General features: G+C 42.0%; 2 protein-coding genes across 14 annotated transcripts in view; one reads left to right on the top strand and one right to left on the bottom strand.

The window, feature by feature from the left end:
* Positions 1 to 1,708, bottom strand: part of ATG13 (autophagy related 13) — a 53,930-nt gene extending 52,222 nt beyond the window's left edge. For 4 of the 12 annotated variants that reach the window (XM_043582390.1, XM_043582394.1, XM_043582396.1 and 1 more), the window contains exon 1: positions 1,346 to 1,685. The gene's annotated coding sequence lies outside the window, so the exon portion shown is untranslated. Of the gene's footprint in view, positions 1 to 830; positions 947 to 1,345 lie in introns of all 12 variants that reach the window. The other 8 variants (XM_043582391.1, XM_043582402.1, XM_043582399.1 and 5 more) reach the window with 8 other exon arrangements.
* A 198-nt stretch (positions 1,709 to 1,906) lies between these two features.
* HARBI1 (harbinger transposase derived 1) lies at positions 1,907 to 12,116 on the top strand. Of its 2 annotated transcripts, none has more exons than XM_043582405.1 (3): positions 1,907 to 1,997; positions 3,060 to 3,890; positions 10,362 to 12,116. In XM_043582405.1, exons 2-3 carry the CDS (start codon positions 3,221 to 3,223, stop codon positions 10,739 to 10,741), a joined length of 1,050 nt encoding a protein of 349 aa, XP_043438340.1. In that variant the 5' UTR covers positions 1,907 to 1,997; positions 3,060 to 3,220; the 3' UTR covers positions 10,742 to 12,116. The 2 variants fall into 2 exon arrangements, with proteins under 2 accessions (XP_043438340.1, XP_043438341.1); XM_043582406.1 differs by having other exon boundaries at positions 1,976 to 2,101.
* Positions 12,117 to 13,235: the final 1,119 nt, after the last annotated feature.

The raw sequence follows: 13,235 nt of genomic DNA, 5'->3' as shown, positions 1-13,235 counted from the left end.
TTATTTATTTTTGAGAGAGCGAGACAGGCAGAGCATGAACAGGGGTGGGTAGAGAGAAACGGAGACACAGAATCTGAAGCAGGCTCCAGGCTCTGAGCTGTCAGCACAGAGCCCAATGCGGGGCTTGAACCCACAAACTGTGAGACCATGACCTGAGCCGAAGTCAGATGCTCAACTGACTGAGCCACCCAGGTGCCCCTAAAAATATTAACTCAGGGGGCCCCTGGGGGGCTCAGTCAGTTGAGCATTAGACTCAATTTCGGCTCAGGTCATCACCCCAGGGTCCTGGGATGAAGTCCTGACTCTGGCTCCATGCTCAGCATGGAGTCTACTTAAGATTCTCTCTCTTTCTCTCTCTCTCTCCCTCTTCCCCGCTTGTGCTCTCTCTAAAAAAAAAAAAAGAAAAAAAAAGAAAATTAAAAAATATTAATTCAGGATTCCATTACACAACCATTCATAAGGCATCTGCTCAGCTGAAAAATGGAGTTGAAAACAAAAAAAAAATTGTAATTTAGTTGAAGCTGCAATATCCACACATAAAAAGGACTAACATTCATGAAACACACAAAAATCCAGATTAATTTAGTGTAAAGGAAGGGTCCGTTCTTTCCTATAATTGCACATTTCCCACTGAAACTGTTCAATAAATTCTATCTTAGGAGATTAGTTTTAAACTAGGTATAATGATCCAGCTTTCTCTCTCTAAGGGGAAGATACTAAAAGTGAAATACTACGCTCAATTGACAAGGCAAACTGGAAACTAACTGACTTGGAAAGTGAAAACGTAGACAAGTTAGTGATGAACCCAAAAAAGGTGCTTAGCCACTTACCCAGAGATTTATTAAATGAGAATGGTTCGCAGGTTTCCACAGATCGTTCCAACGACAGTAAGAAGATAGTCGTGAACTTTAGGTCCCTTTTTTCACTAGTCAACAGTCACCCTCACCTACACGCGGAGTACATATTTGGCACTCAGCAAATCCTTTTTTTTTTTTTTTTTTTTTTCTTTTTTCTTTCAACAAATCTTGATTGAATGGAAACCTGCCTCCTTCGAACTGGTACCAACCCCGGAGTTACGGTTCCACAATTACCTCAAAAAGCCTTACAACACAACCCAAACAGCAGAGAAAGTAGAGACGAAACCTTTGGGGATTTCTGTTAAAACTAGGAGCCATCAAGAGCCAACAGGGCCTACACCAACTCTACTTCCCAAATAAAGCTCTGGTGACTGTACTGCGGCTACCCAGCTGCTTCTTCACAAGGAGGTACCGGAAAGGCCGCAGATCCATAGCCTCCCACCCGGGGGCGCTGAGTGATCTGGGGGTATTCCCACTAAAGTTAGTACCTGCAAAGCTGCGACACAGAGAATGGCTCGAGGCTCTCATTACGGAGGCCCGGGCCTGGGGCCGGCCAGTTGCGCCTCCTGGCTGAGGGCTCGGCGCTCCGGAGCTGCAGTGACAGCAGGGGTCGCAGATAGATACCACACGCCTCAGGAGGCTCGTGGCTCGTGGACCCCGGGTGTTTCACTCCCAGAATTGCGCGAGTTGTCGCACTCACATTGACCGGCGTTCTTCAAGAGTGCCCTCACAGCTCAAGCGATCACTCCTGCCTTAAGCCCAGCAGCCGGTCCCCTCCCGGCGCCGCCATCGTTAGTGTTTGTTTTCATCCGCTCGGATGAAGGCGGGGGGAGCAAGAGGGCTATGGGTGAAATACAGCTGCCTAACCTCATCCGCACTTTCGCTACGGTATGGACGCCCTATTTCATCTCTTTCCTTCGAATTCCAAAAAAAGTTGATTATATTTTCATATAAATCTTTCTCACCAATTTTTCCACGTGTCTCTGAAGGAAGTAAGGCGTAAAGAGGGGGGTCCTTGAAAGGGCGAGAACTTTTGGGCCGGGGGTGGAATGTGCGCCGCCTTTCCGCACGTAGTGGTGGCAACGGCAGTTGAGATGTGGCGTAGGGAGGACGCTGACGCAAGGGGGGGCGGTGCCTATGGTGAGCGCCGTGGCGGCTAGTGCCAGGCCGCCGGTTCCGGAGGAGGGCAGGACGGGGCTGGGTGGGTGGGTGGGGAATGCTGGTAACCTGGCAGCCGCGGAGAGGTGGGTGATGGGCCTTGGCTGACTTTGAGTGGCCAGCGTAATCAGACTTCTAAGTTTCTGAGGTGCCTTTTAAAAGCGGCAGTGTCGCCTCCCAGCTCTAGCTATTCCAGGATCTTCTTTTTGAGCCTACCTTCCAATCTGTGTGGTCTTCCCTACTTTCTGGTCCTCAGCCTCAAGATTTGGATTTAGTGGGGAGAAGGGAAAGCCTGTTGTTAAAGCATATGACCTGCGTCCACCAGGCTGGGCTGTGGGTAGTTTTTTGCCCCTCCTCTCTTGTTAGACTGGTTTGAGCACCCCTCACGTCCATCTTGTACTTAACAGGTGGAACCAGAGGGCTTGGATAATGAAACCCGCTGGAACCAATTCCTGCCCCGAATAGTTATGACATATCAGCTAGTTCGTGACTTGTGTAGTTAGGAGCAGACCTCTTTTACCTTAAGGATAACTTATGCTGTCGCCTCCATTAATTTTTTTTTTAAGATCTTATTTTTAAGTAATTTCTACACTCTACCTGGAGCTGGAACTTAAAACCAGAAGATCAAGCATTGCAGGCTGTACAGACTGAGCCAGCCAGGTGCCCCACAACGTTAAGCTTTTGCTTTAACCAGTTTAAATGCCAGGCATTAAGTGAGCCACCAAAATCAACTTCCATGATCTATCTATATTTTTCTTTTTTCTTTCTTTTTTTTTCTTTCTTACAAACCCTTGTATTGAGGGCTGACTTTCAATAGATTGCAGTGAGGGAGCTGCTCTGCTACATGGGAAACAACTCCTATTATCTTTCAAACCAAAGTGAGACTGTTGGGCAGCCATGAGCTAGTGGAGAAAAACCCAGTGACAGGTGTAGCACCTTTTGCTTGGACAGAATGGAAATCTGAGAAAAGGGGCTGTTGTAGCCTTTGAATCACTTTGATGCCTTTGGTCGGTTTCTAATGCTTTTTTCTTCTAACCTTTACAGAGAGAAGATTACAAATGCCAGAACCATTTAACTGATGGATGCTGAACCATTTAGCTGCTGAATGCTGACACTTCTTTAAATACCTTCTTGCACCAACATCTTCACTGGGAGGAATTCAGGAAAAGTAGCAGAGGGAAGGAGAGATCACATTTGCATGTACCATGGCTATACCAATAACAGTGCTTGACTGTGATCTCTTGTTGTATGGCCGAGGTCACCGGACATTGGACCGCTTTAAGCTGGATGATGTGACCGATGAATATTTGATGTCCATGTATGGGTTTCCTCGACAGTTCATTTATTACTTGGTGGAACTCTTAGGGGCGAGTCTTTCTAGACCTACTCAGAGATCCAGGGCTATTAGCCCAGAGACACAAATCCTTGCAGCACTGGGCTTCTATACTTCAGGTTCCTTCCAGACTCGGATGGGAGACGCTATTGGAATCAGTCAGGCATCTATGAGTCGGTGTGTTGCCAATGTCACTGAAGCACTTGTGGAAAGAGCCACACAGTTCATTCGCTTTCCAGCTGATGAAGCCTCCATGCAGGCTGTGAAGGATGAATTCTATGGGTTGGCAGGGATGCCAGGGGTGATAGGGGTGGTTGACTGTATCCATGTGGCAATCAAGGCACCAAATGCTGAAGATCTCTCCTATGTGAACCGCAAAGGTCTGCATTCTTTAAACTGCCTGATGGTGTGTGACATCAGAGGGGCATTAATGACTGTGGAGACCAACTGGCCAGGTAGCCTACAGGACTATGCTGTGCTACAGCAATCCTCCCTCAGTAGTCAGTTTGAAGCCGGAATGCACAAAGATAGCTGGCTGCTTGGTAAGTCTGCAGGTGTGAATGCTTCATTTTGTAGCTATGGAAAAATTATGTAGCAGAGCAGAATGAAATTTGAGAGTCTATAGACCTGAGTCTCGGTCCTGTCCTTTTTTTAATGAGACGTCAGGGGCACCTGGGTGGCTCAATCAGTTTAGTATCTGACTCTTGATTTTGGCTTGAGTCATGATCCCAGGATCGTGGTGTCAAACCCAGTGTTGGACTCCATGCTGAGCATGGAGTCTGCTTGGGATTCTCTCTTATTCTCTCTCTTTCTTCCTCTGCTCCTCTCCCGGGCTTGGACTCTCTCTTGAAAAAAAAAAAAAAAAAAAAGACCTCAGGTGAGAACTCTCTGAGCCTTAATTTTTTTTTTTTAATCAACACTTAAAAAGACATTCATGAAACGTCATTTTAAAACATAGCATTTGACCCAGATCTTCACTTCTAAGGATTTATCTTGAGGCATTTCTTCATAAATAAGAACAGTAGTTGGGATGTCTGGGTATGTCAGTCAGTTAAGGAGTTGACTTTAGGTCAAGTCATGATCTCAAAGTTCATGAGTTCAAGCCCGGCATCCAGCTCTCTGCTGTCAGTGCAGAGTCTGCTTTAGATTCTCTGTTCTCCTCTCCCTCTGCCCCTCCCCTGTTCATTCTGTCTCTTTCTCTCTCTTGCTCTCAAAAATAAAATAAGCACAAAGAAAGTGTATTCAATAAATAAATATGAGTAGCGGTGATGTGAAGTAAAATAACATTGCAGCAGTGTTTTATAGTTGGAAAAAAAAGCAACAACAACCCTACAAAAACATTCCCCTAAATACAGCCAAAATATTTAATCAGTACAGATCTGGTTAAATACAGTACACCCATACAGCTGAGCCTGGATTCTTATCATGTGTAAAATGTTAAAAATAATGCCAACAGTAGTAATACCTCTTGTTAAGATCAAGTGATATATACGAGAGTTCACTATAAAGTATTGTACAAATATATTTGTGTGATATAAGACACTGTGGTGTCTCTATGAAAATGATAGCAGTGCACTTACACAGTTCTTATGGGAACTGACTTCACAGATCTGCCCAAATGCTATTGGGAAGCCTGACTTAACGATGTAAGTAGGACACGAACCCACTCAAAACTGAGCAGTGCACACTGAGGTGACTGCACAGCTGGAAGGAATATGGTTGGGTAATAGCGATAATACCCTTGAGTTTGGCAGCTTAGTTCTCTTTGTTTGTTTTAAAGCACTACTCTTATATGAGCAATAGGACAAAGGTTATCTTCTATACAACATACTACGTAAGAGACAAAAAGAAACCTGAATGATTGGAAGACCTCTCTTTCAAAACCACTGATCATATCTGCACTGCATGTACTTATAACAGTGTTCAACATGAAATAGGCACTCAGGAATTATTTCTCTTTGATATCCTTTTATTTCTCCCATGTTCCAAGTGGGAAGAGACTGCTGTCATGCTGATTGGTTTAGAGGTGCTGGGGTACCACATGCAACGTCTTGGAACTCTGATTTTCTTGAGTTCTTGCTTCTACACACCATCTTCAGTTACCACCTTCTCTTTACCCTACCAGACCTTTATCTTAATCCCACCTTGTGCCTTTTTTGAGCTTTCAAAGTTTTTTTTCAAACAAGTCACACCAAGACATGAAAGAAAGTCTGTTTCGCAAGTATCTCATCTAGTTACTTCTGCAGCTGTGAGACTTCTTGGTTCCGAGCTCATTTCTTATGAAATCACTTTGGTACCTCTACTATAAAGCCAGCTAAAACATACTGAGCACTTAGAATTTGTCAGGCAATGTTGTAAGCACTTTGCATTAGATTATCTCACTTAATCCTTATAAAAACTCTTGAGTTAAATACTAATATTACCAACATTTTTGTGGATGAGGAAATTAAGGCAGAGTATGTAAGCCACTTGTGGTTAACTTTTAAAACTAGGTCACATGAAGAATTAACTCTATTCAGCAAATACTCCCTTTGCTAAGGACCTCAAGGTCATGTAGGAATTACTTACTCCCTTTTCCTTCACACCTTGGGACCCCAGATTCAGTTGGAAATATGGCTTTAGTTTTTTGAGGTGTTTACAGGACATAGTTTGAAATAAGGAAAAACTGCCTTTTTTTTTTTTTTTTTTTTTTTTTTTTAAGTAGGCTCTACGCCCACAGGGTTTGATCTCATGACCTGGAGATCAACAGTCGCATGCTGTCATGAATGAACCATCCAGGCATCCCAACTCTGACAAGCTTTTATGTACTTTTTTGATTCCCTTCTTTACAGGAAGAGTGAAAGTGGGCGAGATGGATATGGCAACAACATTGAAAAAATGTTTATTAAGCCGGTTTTGGTACCGGCTACATGCTAGGTAGGCACTAGGGATGAGAAAAATATACCCATGTGGAAATTGATTCCCTTAATACTAGCAATTCTAGCACATACCCCTTGCAAAGCCTCCATGAACTCTAACAAGAAAACTAGTTTGAAGAGCCCTGAACTAGTACAGTATTTCACAAATTTTCCAAATCAAGAGTTATCCGGAGAATTTATTAAAAATACACATCATGGGGCCACATCAAACTTTGGGAGTGAGAATCTTCAAAGAAAGCCTCTAGATCTCCTTTTTAATAGATCCCTCAAATGATTCATACAAATAGATAAATCTAGAAAACACTGGTATCTAAAAGTTGTGGGGATAATATGGGGTAATAATTTAGGGGAAGATTGGCAGGATTAGAAGAATGGCAAGATGTTAAAAAAGAGAAGATGGCTGATTGTAGGGGCACCTGGGTGGTTCAGTCAGTTAAGCATCTAACTCATGGTTTTGGCTCAGGTCATGATCTCATGGTTCATGAATTCAAGCCCCATGTCGGGTTCTGCACTGATAGCATGGAGCCTGCTTGGGATCCTCTCTCTTCTCTCTTTTCGCCCCTCCCCTGCTCATGCTCTCTCTCTCTCAAAATAAATGTATATATATATATGTATATATATATATATACATATATATATACATATATATATATATTTATATGTATATAAAGGCTGATTGTATCTTAACGCCATCAGATTTGTGGAATAGTTCTGTTTGCCAAATGTAGAATTAACCAGATTCCTTTTGTTGTTGTTTGTTTTATGTTTTGTTTTTAGTATGAAATCATTTTTATAAAAATTTAAAACCAAGAGCAATATTATATTGCTTAGATACAATATAAACAAATGGGGGAAAATGACAAAATTCAGAATAGTGTTTTCATCAAAGGGGTGTATGGGAGATCCTGTGTGTGTGTGTGTGTGTGTGTGTGTGTGTGTGTTTAGCATATTTTCACCATGGGTGTCATCCCTTCATGTCTTTCTCATGTCTCCCTTCAGAACTGCATTACCTAATTCCTCTTCTCTAAATGTACTGCAAACGATTCAGCCTGAGTTCTTATTTCTTCAGCTCTTGGCCTAGTATTGTTAAGCAGCTTTGGGTAAGATCTGCCAGAATGTCTTGTGGATGACTGATCATGTAAGCAATTGTAATCTGTTTAACAATTCTGATCCTAATCCCCTCCTGAGTGTCTGGTTTTCAGTGGTGCTTGGATTATAACCAGTTAATAACGATGGAGCATTTTATGAAAGGTCTGCATTAAGTAGCTTGTTTTTTATGTCTCCACATCTAATGCTCATACTATTTCTTAGAAAAACGTATAACAAATACCATTTAGTATCTCTGTGCTTTGGCATTCATCTTAATGTTTATCTTACTCTCTTTTACAGCATTACATCATTGTTTTCCTGACTCTGAGTCTGACATTAGTGTTTAGTGACTAGCTCCTTCTCTTTCCTTTGCCTGGCATATCAGAGGACGGCTGACATATATTTTGATCTTCTCATTTATAAAATGAGTTCAGTAATATCTTACCTGGCAGAGTTGGGATTGGATAATAAGGAATAATACTTTTGAAGTGCCCAGCACGGTGCCTGCTACATAGTAGGTATTCAATGAGTCACTGATACTATTTTCATTATTATTTTCAGCATCAGTTTCTTAAATTCAGTATTTAGTAGGTGGAGCTCAACTAAGATAGTTTGTACTTGAGGAAGTCAACTAAATGTAAAATTTGAAAATGTTATGAGGCTTCTTAAATATTTAAAGCTAACCCGGTACACCTACAAATAATACAATGTTGTATGTCAATTATGTGTAAGTAAAAGCATTAAAAAAAAAATTTGGTGGGATGGGGCACCTGTCCGGCTCAGTTGGTAGAGCGTGCAACTCTTGATCTTGGGGTTGTGGGTTCGAGCCTCATATTAGATGTAGAGATTACTTAAAAATAAAATCTCTAGGGGTGCCTGGGTGCCTCAGTTGGTTGAGTGTCCGACTTCGACTCAGGTCATGATCTCATGGTTGGTGGGTTTGAGCCCCGTGTCAGGCTCTGTGCTGACAGCTCAGAGCCTGGAGCCTGCTTCAGATTCTGTGTCTCCCTCTCTCTCTCCCCTCCCCTGCTCTCGCTCTGTCTCTCTCTCTCTCTCAAAAGTAAATAAACATTAAAAAATAAAATAAAATCTTTTAAAAAATAATAAAAGAAATAAATTTTTAAAAGTTTATTTATTTTGAGAGAGAGCTCAAGCAGGAGAGGGGCAGAGAGAGAGGGAGAGAAAGAGAATCCCAATCCACACTGAGAGTGCAGATACAATATAAACAAATGCAGAGAAGTACCAACTTGCACAATAGCTGTGTTCCTGACCCACTATCAGTTTTGGTATGTAGTTACGGACTTTTCAGAGAGTCAGGGCACTGTTCCAAAACATACACAACTCCTTTCTCTCATGAACCATGAGCTGAAATCAAGAGTCGGATGCTTAACTGACTGAGCCACCCAGGTGCCCCTAAAAAATTTTTTTTAAATAAAGTTAATCTAGTTCTTTAAAAGGTAAGCTTCTGAGAGAAAGGAATTGTGTATGTTTTGGGACAGTGCCCCGACTCTCTGAACCGTCCATAACTACATACCAAAACTGATAGTGGGTCAGGAACACAGCTATTGTGCAAGTTGGTACTCTCAAGTTGTCTCAGATTTCTAAGGGGTTGTGCCTCTGTGTGAGATATTTCATCCCCCAGGCCGGCTGTAGTGAGTCAGGACAATTAAGCATTATAGAAACATTGTACTGTTGTAACAGGACATTGCATCCCAGCCTTGTATTGTATTTTGTTCTTAGCATTGCCTGAGATCATTTGATAAGCAAGTCACCTTAGGAAAATGCCTTGCATATATTATTTTAACTGACTTATGATCTGATTTCCTTATCGATGTTACTATTTGTATCATTGTATTTATGTGAAATTCTACCAGTTTCTGTTACAAAGCACGGTTCTAGCGAATGTAATATCTAGGAACACCTGAGGTCTGATCTCTGCCACAGGTGCTGGGACTTTGATCTTATTGTTCTTAGCACTGGGAAGATGAATGATTATTGTCCATGAGATATGCGCTCTGAAATCCGTAGGTAGTGCTTTCAGACCTGACACTGTAATGGTAAGGTTAGAAATTTTCCTCACAAGTGTTTGGAGCTTTCCTGGAAGAACTCTCTCTTTCTCTCTTGTACTTTTTCTCTTTGGAGATTTTGAAGGTTTGCTTGCTATATGATAGTTTTTACTAACCTTTTTCAAAATTATTTTTTAATGTTTGTTTTCAAGAGAGACAGAGACAGAGAATGAGCAGGGGAGGGGCAGAGAGAGAGGGAGACACAGAATCTGAACCAGGCTCCAGGTTCTGAGCTGTCAGCACAGAGCCTGACGCGGGGCTCAAACTCACGAACCGCGAGATCATGACCTGAGCTGAAGTCAGACCTTCAACCAACTGAGCCACCCAGGTGCCCCCTAACCTTTTATTAAAGAACAAGATCTCTGAGTTTAGAAAGTCAGGGATTTTATTTCCTTCAGTGCCTTCACCTTCTTCCCACATTTTTTTCAGACTTGGCTGTTTGGTTGGTTGTTTGTTTTTAAAGCTGTCAGCCTTTTTCTGTGTTGGTTTAAACGAAGGATATTTCCAGCCAAGACCCATGTCTTACTGCTCGTGATCCTAGCATGCCTTCTTTTTACCACAACATTTCCCTCTTGGTTTTTCTGGGGCATGGTGGCTCCAGAGTCTGTTGCATCCATTCTCTATATATGTTCCTAGATTTTCCTTTCTGTTTGTATTCCAATTAGAATGACTTATTATTGGGGCGCCTGGGTGGCGCAGTCGGTTAAGCGTCCGACTTCAGCTCAGGTCATGATCTCGCGGTCCGTGAGTTCGAGCCCTGCGTCGGGCTCTGCGCTGATGGCTCAGAGCCTGGAGCCTGTTTCCGATTCTGTGTCTCCCTCTCTTTCTGCCCCTCCCCCGTTCATGCTCTGTCTCTCTCTGTCCCAAAAATAAATAAACGTTAAAAAAAAATTAAAAAAAAAAAAGAATGACTTATTATTTCTTTGGACCTTCCCCACAGGTGACAATTCCTTCTTTCTCCGTACTTGGCTCATGACCCCCCTTCACATTCCTGAAACTCCAGCGGAATATCGCTATAATATGGCCCATTCTGCTACTCACAGTGTGATTGAGAAGACCTTCCGAACCCTCTGTTCCCGATTCCGCTGCCTGGATGGATCCAAAGGGGCACTGCAGTACTCACCAGAAAAGTCCAGCCACATTATCTTGGCTTGTTGTGTCCTCCACAACATCTCCCTGGAGCATGGGATGGATGTTTGGTCCTCTCCAATGACAGGACCCATGGAACAGCCCCCTGAGGAAGAGTATGAGCACATGGAGTCCCTGGACCTAGAGGCTGACCGAATACGTCAAGAGCTGATGCTCACTCATTTTAGCTAATGTGAAATCTGGGGGCAAGGGAAACTTTTCCAGGAGGAGTTGGGACAAACTTTCGCCCTCACCGCCCCATACAGAGTCCCATCATCTAGCATGAATGAGTATGTGGACACTTGTCACAAATCGACATTTAATCTGTGTGTTTTAGAAGGGTTGTGGCTATGCCAGGATATCTTGATAACATTTGCAAATATATTAGCTAAACCAAAAACAAGACAATAAATAGTTCCCTGCTATCCAGTGAACTCCAGGTTGAGCCCCACTCATTTGAAAAGTCACTAGTAGTAGACATTTATGATTGTGCCCACAAAATCAAAGCAAAGGGGAAAACGGCGCTCAGCCAGATATTTTTTGTCTGTTTCTTAAATTATGTGGAGATTTCAAATGAAAACTATATGTGTTTGTCCTAAATTAGTAGGTGGGATTATTAGGTGGAACTTTCTACTTTGCTGCCTATATAGACATCATCTGAGACAAGCGTAAAGAGTAAATGTGAGTTCGGGAATGGTTTTCGGACATAAGTGAGTGGCTGCTAATCTGAGTTTGCAGCCTTGTGTTTTTAAGAGGATGCTGGGGACAGTCTGAGACCTCCGTCTTTCTGTAGTAGTTGGACTGTGACTTGCAGTTGGTTTCTAGGGAGAACATCTGGATTCCAATCTCCTCTTTCCAACCCAGAGGAGGAGTTAGAGGATAGATGGATTTAAGACCCCAATCAGCTCAAAGAAGACAAGTAAAATATAGATAAAATAGCAGGTTTACACTTTACAGATCTAAAGACCCTGGTAGATTGATGGACAGAGGAGATTCACCCAGGTTTTGACAGCTCACATCTAAATAGATCACATTTCTTATGTTCATGATGTTAGAATATCCGTTTGGCCATTCTGCTCTGAAATTCATTGTACAGAAAGAAGACTTTGAGAATAAAAAGATACATGAAAGTAGTAAGAAAGTGAAGTAAAAAGAACATAGTTTCTTGGTGTGAAATGAATTTTGGCATTAGACCTATTTGGATATCGTGCAAAATCATGGACAGAATTTCCCAGGAAATGAATAATCCCCACCAAGTCTTATTCTAAAATTACACTGATATAAAAACAACCTAATTGGAATAAAGAAAGTGTGAATTAGGTTCACACATTGGTGCCTCTGCTGGGACAAAAAAGAGACTTTCCTGAGGATTGTCTTGTTCCTGGTTTCTCATCAACTCACCATGTGATACCTCAGAATTGTCCTCTTGGATCATTTCCTACCTGCCTTTGGCAGTGTTAATCTGGTGATTTTCAAAGTAAAGAAATGAACAGCTGATGACAGAAGAAATTTGGAAATAAACTGAGGGTGACTCATCCCCAAGATTAAAAACAATTATGGATTGTTATCTGCTGTTTATTTCTACTCCAAATGCTATTTCCCATCATCATTCTACCCTATAAAGAGTGGGTCCATGTGGCAGGAGGTTGAGCTTGATGTGTACAATGATGTCATTGAGATGACAATGGACCGCAAAGAGGTGCCTGAGAATGTTAGTTCTACTCTTTCTGTAGAGGTGTCCTGTTACATATTCTTCCTTTGTAAAAGCTAACCTGTGACCAGGCTTGCTTTGTCCCCTTCATGAGGCAATATTTTAATTCTTGTGGTCTTTCCAAGCGTCCTGAGATGGGTATTTTTCCCTACAGAGTTTTGGTTCTGTTGTGCATATTGCATGAGGAAAGGGTTACTTGACATCCACATATCATAAGTGCCAAAGTGGAATGTGAACTTAGAAAGTGTCTGGCATTTTAGCCCGAAAAACTACATTACAGGAAACTTGGGGCTTTTCACAACTTAACTCACTAGATGGTAACATGAAGCCTGAGTGGGAGGGACAGTCTTGGAGAGATTTCAAAGGTAATTTTAAGTCTATTACTTGCACACCAAAGATAATTTCTAAGTGCTGAAGTGACTGAATATTGGCTAGCAGTGCTTTTCCCTGGGGGCATTTTATTTCCTAATAATTCCACAGAGTAACTGTTCAAATCTATTTCTTTAATCTCCTTTCAACCTGAATTTTTACAGGCCAGGATTTTTTCAGTCCTTGGTTACAATTTCCCTAAAATGATCTAGGGGTGGGATCAGGGTCTGTACTTCGATTGCCAAGGGTTTGCCCTTAGGGACTTTTCATAAGTGCCTGAGAAGTCTTCTCTTGAGGTCCTTACTGTGGATTTTTAGTATCTTCCTGGTACAGTTTTGGGAAAGAGTCAAGGATTATGCCTGTCTTATGTAAGCTTCATCTTCCTGTAGATGATGCCATCTGGTCAGCCCAGAAGTTTTCCAGATTTGCCCTTAGATGTTTCAAGACAGCAAAGTCCCAGGATATATTAAGATAAAACCACAATATTGGGTCATCACTGGTTTGCCAATTTCAAATTCTACACAAGAGAGACCACAAACATATTCTTAGTTTAAAATGAACTGAACAGAGATGGGTCTCCTTTCCTGACCCTTGGACTGTAAAGGA

The sequence above is a fragment of the Prionailurus bengalensis genome, chromosome D1, assembly GCF_016509475.1.
Source record: "Prionailurus bengalensis isolate Pbe53 chromosome D1, Fcat_Pben_1.1_paternal_pri, whole genome shotgun sequence".
Lineage (NCBI taxonomy): Eukaryota > Metazoa > Chordata > Mammalia > Carnivora > Felidae > Prionailurus > Prionailurus bengalensis.
The sequence above is the reverse complement of the archived record's forward strand: the minus strand, read 5'-3'. Positions and strand labels throughout refer to the sequence as shown.